Source organism: Nerophis ophidion, linkage group LG10, assembly GCF_033978795.1.
Source record: "Nerophis ophidion isolate RoL-2023_Sa linkage group LG10, RoL_Noph_v1.0, whole genome shotgun sequence".
Taxonomy (NCBI): Eukaryota; Metazoa; Chordata; class Actinopteri; order Syngnathiformes; family Syngnathidae; genus Nerophis; species Nerophis ophidion.
Genome location: NC_084620.1, coordinates 1,187,794 through 1,204,867, shown reverse-complemented (window position 1 = coordinate 1,204,867; position 17,074 = coordinate 1,187,794). Strand labels below are relative to the sequence as shown.

At 42.7% G+C, this 17,074-nt stretch overlaps 1 protein-coding gene across 10 annotated transcripts in view; it reads left to right on the top strand.

The window, feature by feature from the left end:
- The window catches only part of magi2a (membrane associated guanylate kinase, WW and PDZ domain containing 2a), a 500,346-nt gene that overhangs the window by 116,641 nt on the left and 366,631 nt on the right, over window positions 1-17,074 (top strand). For all 10 annotated transcript variants that reach the window (XM_061911997.1, XM_061911995.1, XM_061911996.1 and 7 more), the window contains exon 2: window positions 859-975. In XM_061911997.1, coding sequence (XP_061767981.1) covers window positions 859-975 — 117 coding nt within the window. The remainder of the gene's footprint in view (window positions 1-858; window positions 976-17,074) is intronic.

Sequence of the window (17,074 nt, the reverse complement as noted above, 5' to 3'; positions counted from 1 at the left end):
GCTTCCCATCTGCAATGAGTGAAAATGAGTCTGACTTCTCTGATCTACACTATCAACAACCTTCCTTGGCTACAGATTGTTCCTTTCCCTCTAACATTCCTCAAGTCCTTTTGTCCCAAACATTTGTGCTGGTTTGTGCTGTCAAAAATGTGCTATTATGGCATTTGTATTATTAAATACATTTTTTTTTCCAATATTTAGACGCAGCCCTTCCACTCTCCAAACTTGTCCCAAATATTTGTGTTGTAAAACTTTTTGTTTATGCTGTTATGGGACAAGTTTGGAGAGATTTGCAGAAGGTGTGGGGGATGAGGCTCTGTTTGCATCATAAAATGTTAAAAATATTAAAGGCATAAAAGCGATCGGGGTTTTTTTTTCCACAGCACAAATGAACGGCAGCGGTATCTCAACTATCATCGCAGCCCGTATACGGTGGTCTGATTCCTAGTCTTCCTGTGGATGGACCGCTCGCCTGTATCGGTTGGGGACATCTCTACGCTGCTGATCCGCTTGAGATGGTTTCCTGTGGACGGGACTCTCACTGCTGTCTTGGAGCCACTATGGATTGAACTTTCACAGTATCATGTTAGACCCGCTCGACATCCATTGCTTTCGGTCCCCTAGAGGGGGGGGGGTTGCCCACATCTGAGGTCCTCTCCAAGGTTTCTCATAGTCAGCATTGTCACTGGCGTCCCACTGGATGTGAATTCTCCCTGCCCACTGGGTGTGAGTTTTCCTTGCCCTTTTGTGGGTTCTTCCGAGGATGTTGTAGTCGTAATGATTTGTGCAGTCCTTTGAGACATTTGTGATTTGGGGCTGTATAAATAAACATTGATTGATTGATTGATGTTCTTCTAGGAGGCGTGATTGACAAGGACCTGTGCCGCTACCTCAACCTGCGATTCCAGAAAGGCTCAGTGGACCACGAGCTGCAGCAGATCATCCGGGACAACCTCTATCTTCGCACCATCCCCTGTGAGTTCCTGTTTCTTGCGTCACTTTGTTGGTTTGCAAGTGTGCTGTATCGCTGGAACTCTTCAAACATACGCTTTAAGGTCACACCTGCATTATTTACTCACCTTCAAGCTTTGGTGAAGACCTTTCTCACCGTGTTTACACGATGCATAATCCAACACTGCAAGGATGCTACCAAACTTGCAGACAGCTGTTGATGCCTGGATGCCGGTCAATACTTTGTTTATTTGATATCACTGCTGTTTCTCGTCGGCGTCAATCTGCTATCTATGGACCTCTGTGAAGGAAATCGATTAGTTGCTGGAGGGTGGATTTGGCCAGGGATGCCTGACTCTTGAATATTAAGTGACGGCTGCATCTGCCTGTGACTAATTTACATCTTTAACTGCATTGCAAGAGCTAGGGATTTTCAAAATGAAAGGTTTGGAGGGTGACTTGTGGAGGTGCAGACTTTATTAGTCGCTTTCACAATGGATCTTCCTTCTTATTGAACATATGCTCATTACACCTTTAAAGGGGAACTGCACTTTGGACATTTGCTCATCGTTCACAGTCTTTCTGAGAAACAAGAACACATGTCTTTTTTTTTGAATGGGGGGGTTTAAAGATGATAAAAAAACGCTTGAAAGATGCGGCTAATCGATCAATCAATCATCCATCCATCCATTTTCTACCGCTTATTCCCTTTTGGGGTCGCGGGGGGTGCTGGTGCCTATCTCAGCTACAATCGGGCGGAAGGCGGGGTACACCCTGGACAAGTCGCCACTTCATCGCAGGGCCAACACAGATCAATCAATCAATCAATCAATGTTTACTTATATAGCCCTACATCACTAGTGTCTCAAAGGGCTGCACAAACCACTAGACATCCTCGGTAGGCTCACATAAGGGCAAGGAAAACTCACACCCAGTGGGACGTCGGTGACAATGATGACTATGAGAACCTTGGAGAGGAGGAAAGCAATGGATGTCGAGCGGGTCTAACATGATACTGTGAAAGTTCAATCCATAATGGATCCAACACAGTCGCGAGAGTCCAGTCCAAAGCGGATCCAACACAGCAGCGAGAGTCCCGTTCACAGCGGAGCCAGCAGGAAACCATCCCAAGCGGAGGCGGATCAGCAGCGCAGAGATGTCCGTAGCCGATACACAGGCGAGCAGTACATGGCCACCGGATCGGACCGGACTCCCTCCACAAAGGAGAGTGGGACATAGAAGAAAAAGAAAAGAAACGGCAGATCAACTGGTCTAAAAAGGGAGTCTATTTAAAGGCTAGAGTATACAAATGAGTTTTAAGGTGAGACTTAAATGCTTCTACTGAGGTGGCATCTCGAACTGTTACCGGGAGGGCATTCCAGAGTACTGGAGATAGACAGCAGTGTTTCCCACAGGTCAGGCATCTATTTGTGGTGGAGTTTGGTTGGGGGTGGGGGGGACTTAGCGGTGGCGGCGATGACCAGGAAGAACGCGGAGTTGGAATATAATTACAACACTTTATGTACATATTTATATACATATTTATATAATATTTACATATTTATATAATATGTAACTACAAGCTCCTTTCACAGACAGAGTCCCATTGCTTTTATGAGCGGTCGAGCGAGTCAAAAGCGAAAAAAAAAAAAAGGAAAACATTATTTTTATTTTATTTTTTGTGGCGGCCGTAATTCTTTCTTGGCGGGCCGCCACAAATAAATAAGTGTGTGGGAAACCCTGGACAGTAGAGATGCGCGGATAGGCAATTAGTTCATCCGCATCCCCGTCACCAAAATCGTCATCCACCCGCCGTCCACCCGAACCAACATTTTATCGGGACCGTACCCGCCCGCCAACCGCCCGCTGATTTACATCAGAGGTTGGCCACTTTTACCACTCACAAAGCTATTTAAAACTGTATCACGGAGTAATGTAGTCAATTGGAGCCGGTAATGTTCTCCTGATTATTCAATAGCGTTCATCCTGATGTCAAGAATATGGGCGTGCTGTGAAGCCATTGCCTTTGACACCTTCAACAACATGTACGAACCGATTGTTGGTCCAGCAACATGTTGTGTGCAGCTTCCGCAATCACACGTTCAAGATACTGGGTGATACAGAGTACACTGATGGTTGTGATGTAAACAACTTTAACACTTACTAATATGCGCCACGCTGTGAAGCCACACAATACAAGATTGACAAACACATTTCAGGAGAACATCCTCACAGTAACCCAACATAAACGCAACACAACAAATACCCAGAATCCTTTGTATTCATGATACCTCCTGAATATATTTTACACCCCCGCGCCTCCAACCCCGCCCACCTTACCGACGCACAGGGGCGGGGTTTGGGGTGTATAAAATAGTCAGGATGTGTCATGAATACAAAGGATTATGGGTATTTGTTGTGTTGCGTTTATGTTGTGTTTCTGTGAGGATGTTCTCCCGAAATGTGTTTGTCGTTCTTAATTGGTGTGGCTTCAAAGCGTGGCGCATATTACTAAGAGTGTTAAAATTGTTTATATCACAACCATTAGTGTACTCTGTGTCACCCAGTATGCCTTGCAGTCGTGTGCGTGTTGCCGCGGAAACCACACACATGATGCTGGACTGACAAGCAGATTGTGTGTGATGTAGAAGGCGACAAAGTCAATGGCTTCATAGCACGCACTAATGTTTAATATCTGGGTGACTGCCGGCAGTCATTCAAGAGAATAATAGCGTCTCCTATTGACTTCTTTGCTTTATGACACAGGTCTTAAATGGCTTTTTGAATGGCAAAGTATACCGATCCCAGAACCATGTATATCAAATGTCTCCGGATGGTTCAACCGCCACCCGCCCAAATCTAATTAAAATCTATTTTTTCGTCATGTCAACTGCCCGACCCGCGGTTTACCCACGGACTCCGCGGATGAGGCCGCAAACCGCGCATCTCTACTGGACAGACAACATTCACACTCACATTTACACACTAGGGCCAATTTAGTGTTGTCAATCAACCTATCCCCAGGTGCATGTCTTTGGAAGTGGGAGGAAGCCGGAGTACCCGGAAGGAACCCACGCATTCACGGGGAGAACATGCAAACTCCACACAGAAAGATCCTGAGCCCGGGATTGAACCCTGACTACTTAGGACCTTCGTATTGTGAGGCAGACGCACTAACCCCTCTGACACCGTGAAGCTCTAATTTTTAAACCAAAACCGATAATTTCCGATATTACATTTTAAAGCATCCCTAATTCTGACCAATGTATGACCCTGTAACTACTAACTACATGATCGACCTTGTTTGCTCACCGTGAGCTCAGGGGAAGTTTAAGACGTCCTTCAAGGTAGGAGCACTTGTTTTCTTTACCCTTCCCAGCTACAGCACAGTACCAGTAATCACAATAATCCCCTCAATTTCCCCCTCAAAAATGGATTAACTCGCTGGAATATAAAGACACATACATCCATAAACGTGGATGCACATGAAAAAGTGCAATATAATTATCCATCCATCCATCCATCTTCTTCCGCTCATCCGAGGTCGGGTCGCGGGGGCAGCAGCCTAAGCAGGGAAGCCCAGACTTCCCTCTCCCCAGCCACTTCGTCTAGCTCTTCCCGGGGGATCCCGAGGCGTTCCCAGGCCAGCCGGGAGACATAGTCTTCCCAACGTGTCCTGGGTCTTCCCCGAGGCCTCCTACCGGTTGGACGTGCCCTAAACACCTCCCTCGGGAGGCGTTCGTGTGGCATCCTGACCAGATGCCCGAACCACCTCATCTGGCTCCTCTCGATGTGGAGGAGCAGCGACTTTACTTTGAGTTCCTCCCGAATGACAGAGCTTCTCACCCTATCTGCAGCCTTTTGAGACACTAGTGATTTAGGGCTATATAAGTAAACATTGATTGATTGATTGATCTCTAAGGGAGAGCCCCGCCAAACGGCGGAGGAAACTCATTTGGGCCGCTTGTACCCGTGATCTTATCCTTTCGGTCATGACCCAAAGCTCATGACCATAGGTGAGGATGGGAACGTAGATCGACCGGTAAATTGAGAGCTTTGCCTTCCGGCTCAGCTCCTTCTTCACCACAACAGATCGGTACAACGTCCGCATTACTGAAGACGCCGCACCGATCCGCCTGTCGATCTCACAATATAATTATCTGTACAGTAATCTATTTATTTATATCTGCACCTTTTTGCTCTTTTATCCTGCACTACGAGCTAATGCAACTACATTTTGTTCTTAGCTGTACTGAAAAGTTCAAATTTGAATGACAAAAGGAAGTCTAAGTCTAATTAGAGCGTTATTTTTGTTGTTTAATCTGTTATTAGTGCTACTTTTTATGCTATAGTATCACCCTTACTTCCTGTTCAACTAGGTCCAACAATGAACGAGTTAGTCGTTGGTAGAGAGGTGAATAAAAGCAAAAAATGACCCTAATAAATGCTCACATTGCACAACCTTTTTAGGTCGGGAACATCTTAAGTATTGGCTTTAAAGAAGATCACGGGGTCGGAAATTCTGCTGCAGGCTTCCTTAAAGCTCTTAATATATTCCGATGGCCCGATGTACCTCATATATCCCTGAAGCTCCACGGTGTTTTAAGGCAATGCCATGAATGTCTTGGATGTTTTTTTGTTTTTTTTTATATCACACTCTTTGTCTAATCTCCATTTTTTTCCGATCTGGAGGAAATGAAAAAAATGGAATGGATTTGGGGATTTTTTAGCCCCTGCGTGTAGTCCAGTAAATTATTATCGGAGATTAATAACATGCAAGCAAATAACTGCCAGCATGGCTCTTACTGCAGAGGCTGCCACTGTAGGAGGGGAAATGTTTGCTCAAGGCAAAATGTGCCTTTGCAAAATCATCAAATACTTTTTCTGCCTTCTTTTGTAAAGTTGAACAGCGCTGTTTCCTGGAGCTTATTCTTATGGTTTTGAGATTTAAAAACGATAACATTGGACCAAGTGAGGAGGGGAAATGCTTATCTTGAAACTGTACACGGATGCCTGTTGAGATCCGTAAGATAAATCTCCAAGCAGGAGAGAGAATGATAATATGCGAGAGATCTGAAGTGCTTCATCACAGCAATTTAAACACAGCCCTTGAGTGGGAAGAGGAGACATTTTGGGGGGGGGGGCTTGGACCCAGGTGGGGAGGTGGGAATGGGTACGAAGGCCAGCGTTTACACAAATTGCCTGCTTGGAATCCAAGGTCAGGGTGTTAATATGAAATCAGGCCTATAGCGCGGCAATCCACGTAGATTAGATGTGAGCGACAGACATTCAGGAATGCTTGAGGGGGATACCTGAGCAAAGTAGTGGTGACGTCTGATGAACAAAAAGGCTGAATAATTCATGTCAAATTACATTCCTATTTTCCTTTAATGTGCTTGTTTTAAGTAAGCTAAATCACACCACACAACGGTGCTTTCATAACTCTTAATTAGGACAGTCAAGTGATTTTTTTTTTTTTCAAATCATATTAATCACACTCTTGAACTCTTATTAATCATTAATCATACTCTACAGGTTATTATTCGCTTGCATTAATAACATTTGCTTGAGAAAATACCCCAATATTAGAATACAAATGTAATTTGGTAGTCAGAATATCATGCAGGTGGGTTTTTTTTAAATGTTTTACTGAACTGCAAGTCATAGATTTGACAGTAAGCGTAGTAAGAATTGAGTGCACATTTTGAAAGTCTCTGCAATAATATACCAAACAAGATACAGTTGTACATAGGGCAGGGCTATATGGCCTTTTATTAATATCTCAGTATTTTTAAGTCATGTCACGATACACGATAAATATCTCAATATTTTGCCTTTGCCTTGAATTAACACCTGATGCATATAATCATCATTGTCACTGTCACCGACGTCCCACTGGGCTGAGTTTTCCTTGCCCTAATGTGGGCTCTACTGAGGATGTCGTTGTGGTTTGTGCAGCCCTTTGAGACACTTATGATTTAGGGCTATATAAATAAACATTGATTGATTGATTGATTGATAATCACAGCAGTATGATGATTCTATGTGTCTACATTAAAACATTCTTGTTCATACTGCATTAACATATGCTACTTTTAAACTTTCATGCAGAGAGGGAATCCACAACTAAGTCAATTGACCAAAAGTGTATTTATTAAACAGTTATTAAGCAGTGGCACAAACATTCATGTCATTTCAAAACAGAAAGTGCAAGATTGTCAGACATTTTAAAACAAGCTATAAGTGCACTTTTGTGCATGATGTCACTAAGATGACATCAAAACAATAAACTAAAGTGCAATTTTGGTACAGAACGCCACTACAATAGTTTAAAACAAATAAAGTGCACTTTTGTGCGTGATGTCACTAAGATGACATCAAAACAACACTAAAATAAAGTGCACTTTTTGTACAGAACGCCACTACAATAGTTCAAAACAAATAAAGTGCACTTTTCTGCATGATGTCACACAAGATATTTCAATAACTGTCAAATAAAAATGAGCGTGCATAATAGGAAATCAAATGGTTTATGTCCTTCGCTATGTGGTAGGTTCCTGCGAACGTTATATCCTTCTGTTGTTGACTAATTCTTTCATATGGTGTTGATGTAGAAATGGTTGCTTCGGCATTTTGTGGGTGTGGCACCGAATGGAGATGTTGACATGCGGAGTTTCAAGCACTCTTCATTCTCTATCGGGTACATTTTCAAATTATGCTACAAATTAGCAGTAGGCGCTACATTTTGTAGCAACGCTTCTGCCGCGTTGTTGTTCGACATCTTCCCGCTTGAAGCCAAACCACCGCCAAATGATGGACCCCGTGCTGTTTTTCTTAGGAATTAATTTTTCCTTCAATTGTTACCAGATTCGCACCTTCTTTCTCTCGTATTACCACTTGCACCTCTCCGCTAGCATCACAGCTAATATTATCCATGCTGCTACCTCTCTGCTCAGCGAGGGCGTATGACGTGACAGTATGTGACGTATGTAAGAAGGTGCGCTTGTTTTACGTCTCTGTGAGAAGGAGAGACAAGAAAGAGTGAAAAAAGCCTGTAATGTAATGCCCGCAGCTAAAAGCAACTGCGTGAGAATGCATACTCGAATATCACGATATATATTTTTTTTATACAGCACAGAGACAAACCCGCGATATATCGAGTATATCAATATATCGCCCAGCCCTCAGTTATACAGTATATTAACTGATATGTAATGCATGGGTGTGCATCTCTCTACCTTTAAATAGCGATTCGATATAGGTTACGATATGATTCAGGAACAATACTTTTTAAAACAATACGATTTGATTCAATGCAATACGATTCGATGCAAGCTTTGCACGAAGCAATGCACGAGGGCATTGAAATCCATTATCTTACAGAAAAGAAGATGTGTGAGTTAAAAAACAATGCTAATTCGGATTAGAATGGAAAATAATTTTCTTCTGTTAATTCTTAGATTGGTTGTATTTGTTCTACTCTAATAAAAGACTGAAAGGTCAAGATAGTCACGAACGGACCAAATCTATTGACTGGCTCATTGTCATGAATAATAGGTTTGTTATCTGCGTTCAAAGGACTCCGGCTTGTTAGTGATTCCCAAAGCCCAAAAAGAGTCTGCGGGCTATAGAGCGTTTTCCGTTCGGGCTCCAGTACTCTGGAATGCCCTCCCGGTAACAGTTCGAGATGCCACCTCAGTAGAAGCATTTAAGTCTCACCTTAAAACTCATTTGTATACTCTAGCCTTTAAATAGACTCCCTTTTTAGACCAGTTGATCTGCTGTTTCTTTTCTTTTTCTTCTATGTCCCACTCTCCCTTGTGGAGGGGGTCCGGTCCGATCCGGTGGCCATGTACTGCTCGCCTGTGTATCGGCTGGGGACATCTCTGCGCTGCTGATCCGCCTCCGCTTGGGATGGTTTCCTGCTGGCTCCGCTGTGAACGGGACTCTCGCTGCTGTGTTGGATCCGCTTTGGACTGGACTCTCGCGACTGTGTTGGATCCATTGTGGATTGAACTTTCACAGTATCATGTTAGACCCGCTCGACATCCATTGCTTTCCTCCTCTCTAAGGTTCTCATAGTCATCATTGTCACCGACGTCCCACTGGGTGTGAGTTTTCCTTGCCCTTATGTGGGCCTACCGAGGATGTCGTGGTGGTTTGTGCAGCCCTTTGAGACACTAGTGATTTAGGGCTATATAAGTAAACATTGATTGATTGATTGATTGAATACGACCGTATGTCTCATCTGTCCATACGCAGTGATTGGTTTAATCACCCTCGCGTCTTGGGGAAAAAAAACAACAAAACGATGCTTTATGTCCTGATGTCTTCAGCTTTACATCCTCCCAGAGTCTGAGCTCTTCTACAGTGAGCAGAAGTGAACAATTGGACTGCAGTGTGTCCCACAGGTCAGGCATCTGTTTGCGGTGGCGCGGCAGGGGGTTGGGGGGGAGGGGGCTTTTGAGGCAGCTGCGGCGGTGATGACCAAGAAGATCGCGGAGTTGTAATATAGTTACAGCACTTTATGTGCATATTTATATACATATATCTATAATATTTACATATTTATATATGTAACTACAAGCTCCATTCACAGACAGAGTCCCATTGCTTTTATGAGCGGTCGAGCGAGTCAAAAGCCGAAAAAAAAAAATATATGTATATATATTATTTTTCAATTTTTATTTTATCTGTGGCGGCCGTAATTCTTCCGTGGCGGGCCGCCACAAATAAATGAATGTGTGGGAAACCCTGGGACTGAAACGGTCTGAACAAATCTGAACGCTTGATAACACTAAGGTTTCAATTTTTAAACCCCCTTCGTGCTATTTGTTTTTGATAGCCTGATATCTAATAGATAAAACTAATTAGCAGGGTTGTAAAAAGACTAACAACTCGCTCACCACTCAGTCATTATGGAGCTAGCATAACCCAAAGCGCTCAAACCGGCAACCCTAAAAGATTATTTAGTTTTATCAATGAGAGATCACAAAGATGCTTTTAATCAAAAGCTCAATTTCTGTCATCCATTTAATCTGTCCCCCTTTCTCTTCTCTCGCTCATTGGAGGCAGGGTGGAGTTTCCATGGCAACCCTTTCCACTCCCCGCCTGCGTCAAAGCCTCTACTGCTAAAACTCTCACTTCTATTTTTCTTTCTTTCTTTCTCCTTACCCCTCCTACTCCCCGTTCTTCTCTTTCACCTGTCAGTCAGTGTCTTCACGCCTTCCGAGCCCGAGTCGGCAAATTGGGACGTAATTAGACCCCCACTTAAACCCCAAGAAGCGTCGTTCTGCCGTTGACCTTTATGAAATTAGGCTGCCATCAGTCACCAAACCAAAAGGGCTACATATCAGGATGTGTTTCCTTGCGTGAGTAGGAGGTATCAAAGTTAATGCGGTGCTCTCTTACGATTGGCCGTATTTTAAATGAAAGGAACGGCAGACATCTAACCTTGTCAAATGAGGGTTTTCTTTTTTTCACTAGCAGCAGGGTTTTCCATGTATGTATTTACTTGTGCCGGTTAAGTAAATAAATGAATAAATAAATGTATTAATTAATTAACTAAAATATACTGTAAATTCCTACACTTTTTTTTACCCTGCGGCTTATAAAATGGTGCAGGTAATTTATTTATTTATGTTCGCTGACGGCCATAGTACGAATAGTTAAAAAAATATATATATAAAAATACGCTGATAAAGTGTCTTATTGCGTGTGCTATGGCGCCATCTTTTGGACAAATTCACTCACTGCAGGTACTGCTATCAACTGGATCTCGATTGTCGTTCAGTCTTTTAGCTGTCGATAGCATTTTTACTCGTATAGAGTCTTGTTAAACCATGTTTGTTAGTTTTAAAATATATCTAAAACTGTTTAAACCAGCCCTTGTGTGATGTCTGTAGGAGTGTTTTCATGCGTAGCTGTACGTGCTATCTTAACGTAATGATGCTAGCATCATTAGCACTGGTTAATATGCTAACATGTTTACAAATGTATGTTAGTATTTGAGTACCTTAAAAAAAAAAGTACAAAAGCGCAATACAAGTATAATCCATTTACCATTTACTAAAGGTGCCATATGTAGTAATCAATCAATCAATCAATGTTTACTTATATAGCCCTAAATCACTAGTGTCTCAAAGGGCTGCACAAACCACTACGACATCCTCGGTAGGCCCACATAAGGGCAAGGAAAACTCACACCCAGTGGGACATCGGTGACAATAATGACCCAGTGGGACGTCGGTGACAATGATGACTATGAGAACATGATACTGTGATACTGATGATACTGATGACTATGAGAACATATGAGAACATGATACTGTGAAAGATCAATCCATAATGAATCCAACACAGTCGCGAGAGTCCAGTCCAAAGCGGATCCAACACAGCAGCGAGAGTCCCGTTCACAGCGGAGCCAGCAGGAAACCATCCCAAGCGGAGGCTGATCAGCAGCGCAGAGATGTCCCCAGCCGATACACAGGCGAGCAGTACATGGCCACCGGATCGGACCGGACTCCCTCCACAAAGGAGAGTGGGACATAGAAGAAAAAGAAAAGAAACGGCAGATCAACTGGTCTAAAAAGGGAGTCTATTTAAAGGCTAGAATATACAAATGAGTTTTAAGGTGAGATGTGGCCAGAAAAGGTATTGCAATCACGGTCAAAATTCTGTAGTCCCCTCCCACTCTCCATGACTGACGTTGCCAAATATTCAGCCGAATCCAAATCCTACTCCAACGAACTTCAAATGACAATCGACGAGTCCTACGCTATAGGTTGCTCTCTTTAATGCTTCTTGCAAGATGGTGTACTAAGTAATTATGCCACATTTTACTGATGTCAATTAGCCAAATGTATTTGTAAAGTTACACCGCAATATTTTAGTCGGGAGTCGGAATAGATTGTTGGGTTTACATTATTCACCCAGGGAACTTTAGTTATAGACACTTCACCCTTGCTCCTGATGGTTGATGGTTAGCGCCTTGCATGGCAGCTCCCTCCATCAGTGTGTGAATATGTGTGTGAATGGGTGAATGTGGAAGTAGCGTCAAAGCGCTTTGAGTACTTTGAAGTTAGAAAAGCGCTTTACAAGTACAACCCATTTACCATTAGAGAGTTCCGGTCGGACGTTTTTTTACGGGACACATTTCCGGTGTTGTTGTTTACAAATGAGGATATGCTGCTCCGTTATTGGTTTAAGTAAAGTCTAAATGTCATTAAAACAGTTACCTTCAGGGCTGGGCGATATATTGATATACACAATATATCGCGAGTTTGTCTCTGTGCGATATAGACAATGACTATATCGTGATATTCGAGTATACGTTCTCACGCAGTTGCTTTTAGCTGCGGGCATTACATTACAGGCTCTTCTCGCTCTTTCCTGTCTCTCCTTCTCACCTTCTTACATACGTCACATACTGTCACGTCATACGTCACATTCGTATACGCCCTCGCGGGGCAGAGAGGTAGCAGCATGGGTAACTTTAGCTGTGATGCTAGCAGAGCAGTGCGATTGGTAATACGAAAGAGAGAAGGTGCGAATGAAGGAAGACTTAATTCCCAATAAAAACAGCAGGGGGTCCATTGTCTGGCTTCAAGTAGGAATATATCGGACAGACAACTGTATTTTGTCAAGCATGCGGCAAAAGTGTTGTTATAAAAAGTAGCATTACTGCTAATATGTAGCATCATTTGAAAAGTCACCTACTAGACACTGAAGAGTGTTTGAAACTGTGCATGTCAACATCTCCATTCAGTGCCACACACCCAAACCATTAATATGCCGAGGCAAACATTTCCAGATCAACAGCGTATGAAAAAAATAGTCAACAGAATTTAACAACGTCCGTACGAACCTATCACATAGCGAAGGACGAATACTATTTGATTTCCTATTATGAAAATCTTGCACTTCCTGTTTTGGAAATGACATGAATGTCTGTGCCACTGCTTAATAACTGTTTAATAAATACAGCTTTGGCCAATTGACTTAGTTGTGATTGGGGCGGCATAGCTCGGTTGGTAGAGCGGCCGTGCCAGAGACTTGAGGGTTGCAGGTTCGATTCCCGCTTCCGCCATCCTAGTCACTGCCGTTGTGTCCTTGGGCAAGACACTTTACCCACCTGCTCCCAGTGCCACCCACACTGGTTTAAATGTAACTTAGATATTGGGTTTCACTATGTAAAGCGCTTTGAGTCACTAGAGAAAAAGTGCTATATAAATATGATTCAATTTCCCTCTTTGCATTAAAATGTTTAAAATGAGCATATATTAATGCAATGTGAACAAGAATGTTTTGATGTAGACACATAGTATCATACTGCTGTGATTATATGCATCAAGTGTTAATTCAACGCCAAGGCAAAATATCGAGATATATATCGTGTATCGCGATATGGCCTAAAAATATCGAGATATTAAAAAAAAGGCCATATCGCCCGGCCCTAGTTAGCTCCATCTTTTGACACTTTTTACACTCCCGTCCTTGCATGCTACACCGCTACAACAAAGATGACGGGGGGGGGGGACGCTGCCGCTGCCGTAGGTGAGCCACGTAAATAACGCCGCATCCGGAAATGACTGTCAGGAGGCGGCTTGAAGTTTATCTGTAAAACATAATATATGCAACATTTTGACCAAAGAACCACCATTACATGTTATGTAGACCACAAGGAAGTATTATCAATTTAGAAAAAAAATTATATTAATATGACTCCTTTGATGCGCTCTATAATCCGGTGCACCTAATATATGAATAAAAACAAAATATAGACCATTCATCGGCAGTGTGCCTTATAATCCAGTGCGCCTAACCTTCTGGGTTTTTTTTGAGGAGGCAAGGAGATCCAGGGTAATGTGGCGCTCTATGATGATAGGTCATATTTTATTTACACACTTTTATGAAAAGGCATTTGTGACACCTGAAGTGATGGCCCTAATGCACTCCAGCGTTCCACAGCAATAATTTTCTGAGCTAGAAGACATCATCTTAATGGAGTTTGGTTCCTTAGTGCATTCGATTTTAGATAAGGCTGTATAGTGTCATAAAGTCATTAGAAAAAAGGCCCCGATACTGGATGACCCTGGCGCTACGAGGTTTACCAACTACTGTTGTAGCCACTGGGCTTCGTAGCCTCCTGTCGAAAAATCTCATTTGAGAAAAATTGGTTTCATTAAACACTTTCTACATTGCTGGGAGTTTTTATTCCCACCTCCACTTACCCCCCACTCCTCACCCGTATACGCTGTCTTTTCAATTTTGGATAGGCAGCAGGATAGTTATCTGCACGTCCTGTTTCCTGCTGAGCCGAGAGTGGCGGCCTTATCTTGGGATGGCTTGATGAAACGTGGAGACTTGGACATTTTGGGCGTACTCACACGGGCCCATTTTAAGTTTGGCACGGTTGATTTCACTTTGTGTCCCTGGGCATGATATGAATATGCAGGGCAAAACAGGTGCGCACGGCACAATTGCACAGACGTAACTTAAGAAAGACTGAAAATCTAAAGTCCTTAAAGATAACCGTCATACAAAGACTTGAAAAAATCAAGAAATCAAGAAAGCTTACAAAATGTGGCTGCTAGACTTTTGACAAGAACAAGAAAGTTTGATCACATTACGCCTGTACTGTATATACCTTTATATACATATATACATACATATATACCTGTACTGGCTCACCTGCACTGGCTTCCTGTGCACTTAAGATGTGACTTTAAGGTTTTACTACTTACGTATAAAATACTACACGGTCTAGCTCCATCCTATCTTGCCGATTGTATTGTACCATATGTCCCGGCAAGAAATCTGCGTTCAAAGGACTCCGGCTTATTAGTGATCCCCAAAGCCCAAAAAAAGTCTGCGGGCTGTAGAGCTTTTCCGTTCGGGCTCCAGTACTCTGGAATGCCCTCCCGGTAACAGTTCGAGATGCCACCTCAGTAGAAGCATTTAAGTCTCACCTTAAAACTCATTTGTATACTCTAGCCTTTAAATAGACTCCCTTTTTAGACCAGTTGATCTGCCGTTTCTTTTCTTTTTCTTCTATGTCCCACTCTCCTTTGTGGAGGGAGTCCGGTCCGATCCGGTGGCCATGTACTGCTCGCCTGTGTATCGGCTGGGGACATCTCTGCGCTGCTGATCAGCCTCCGCTTGGGATGGTTTCCTGCTGGCTCCGCTGTGAACGGGACTCTCGCTGCTGTGTTGGATCCGCTTTGGACTGGACTCTCGCGACTGTGTTGGATCCATTATGGATTGATCTTTCACAGTATCATGTTCTCATATGTTCTCATAGTCATCAGTATCATCAGTATCACAGTATCATGTTCTCATAGTCATCATGGTCACCGACGTCCCACTGGGTCATTATCGTCACCGACGTCCCACTGGGTGTGAGTTTTCCTTGCCCTTATGTGGGCCTACCGAGGATGTCGTAGTGGTTTGTGCAGCCCTTTGAGACACTAGTGATTTAGGGCTATATAAGTAAACATTGATTGATTGATTGAAATCAAAAGCCACTCTGTGCTCGCTCACCCTCAACTTTATTTACATGTGTAGTAAACATTTGTCATTTAATTGATGCAATCGCTCCTCTTTCAAGTAGGGATGGGTACCGAATTAAATGGGTTGTACTTGTATAGCGCTTTTCTACCTTCAAGGTACTCAAAGCGCTTTGACACTACTTCCACATTTACCCATACACACACACATTCACACACTGATGGAGGGAGCTGCCATGCAAGGCGCTAACCTGCACCCATCAGGAGCAAGGGTGAAGTGTCTTGCTCAGGACACAACGGACGTGACGAGGTTGGTACTAGGTGGGGATTGAACCAGGGACCCTCGGGTCGTGCACAGCAACTCTCCCCACTGCACCACGCCGAATTAGGTACTTTTATAGGTACTGACCGAATTCCATCAGTACTACTGGGTACTGATTATGTAAGATCTAACGGTACTATTGTCTGGTACCCCTGTTGCGGCGTTTCGTCCGGTTGAAGACTCAAGCATTTGGCGGGCAAACAAGCACTCATAGCAGAATCAGCCGGATGTCTGTCAATAATGTTGCAATTTTCTGTGCCAACAAAGCAAGCATGTCTGATAGAAAAACACTCAAAGGTAAGGCTACATTGGATATGCCATATATATGCTACTGATTAGCATGAGCAATTTTTCATGCCGATTTCGGCGCTTCTAATTCGGGTAATGAAAACTACAATTTAGCTGCAATCACAAGGCCGGTGTGTAATAAGTACAATACTTACAGTATACACACTTTGTAAGACTCAAAAAAGACAAGACTGGCACATTTAATGTGATGACAAAGACTACTTCAACTGAAATGATGGCATACTTGCTGTGCTGTCTTAGGCTATGTTCGCACTGCAGGTCAATTCCGATGTTTTGCCCCCATGTGACCTTTATCAGACTTTCTTTGTTCATTTGAACAGTACAAATCAAATTTGTAACCGATTTGGCTGCAGTCTGAATGGTCAGCTTCATCCGACCAATTATTATTGGTCTTCATTGAAATGTGACAATTGTCGCAATTCTTTGCCAAAACAGAAGCACAAAAGTACATTTTTGATGAAGGAGCAGAAAACAATCAGTTTAAAAAAAAAAAAAAAAAAAAAAAATATATATATATATATATTTTTTTTTAGCAATGATTAAAATATAGGAGGAGTTATATTAATGTCACAACACTCTGCTTTCTCACCAACATATTCAATACATAAGTCGCAACAAGTGACCCACAAACAACTACGGGTGTCAAAAAAAAAAAAAAAAAATTGCGATTCTAACTTGTACCGGTTCTTAAGCGATTCAAAACAATCAATAAACAATTTCTAAAATAATACATATATATAATTGATTTAAATCTATTCTGTCCTGCCACTCAGACTGTTAATACTGTTAGATAGATTTTTTTTTTTTTTTTTTTTAGATAGTACTTTATTTATTCCGTCAAGAGAGTTCCTTCAGGAAAATTACAGTTTTCAGCACAATCCCATTCAAGATCAGACAAACATGACAGGGAGACAGAACAGGATCGCTGACGGGTCTGCCGGCTTCCAGCGCCCCTTACAAAAAAGATGAGATACAGGGAAACAAG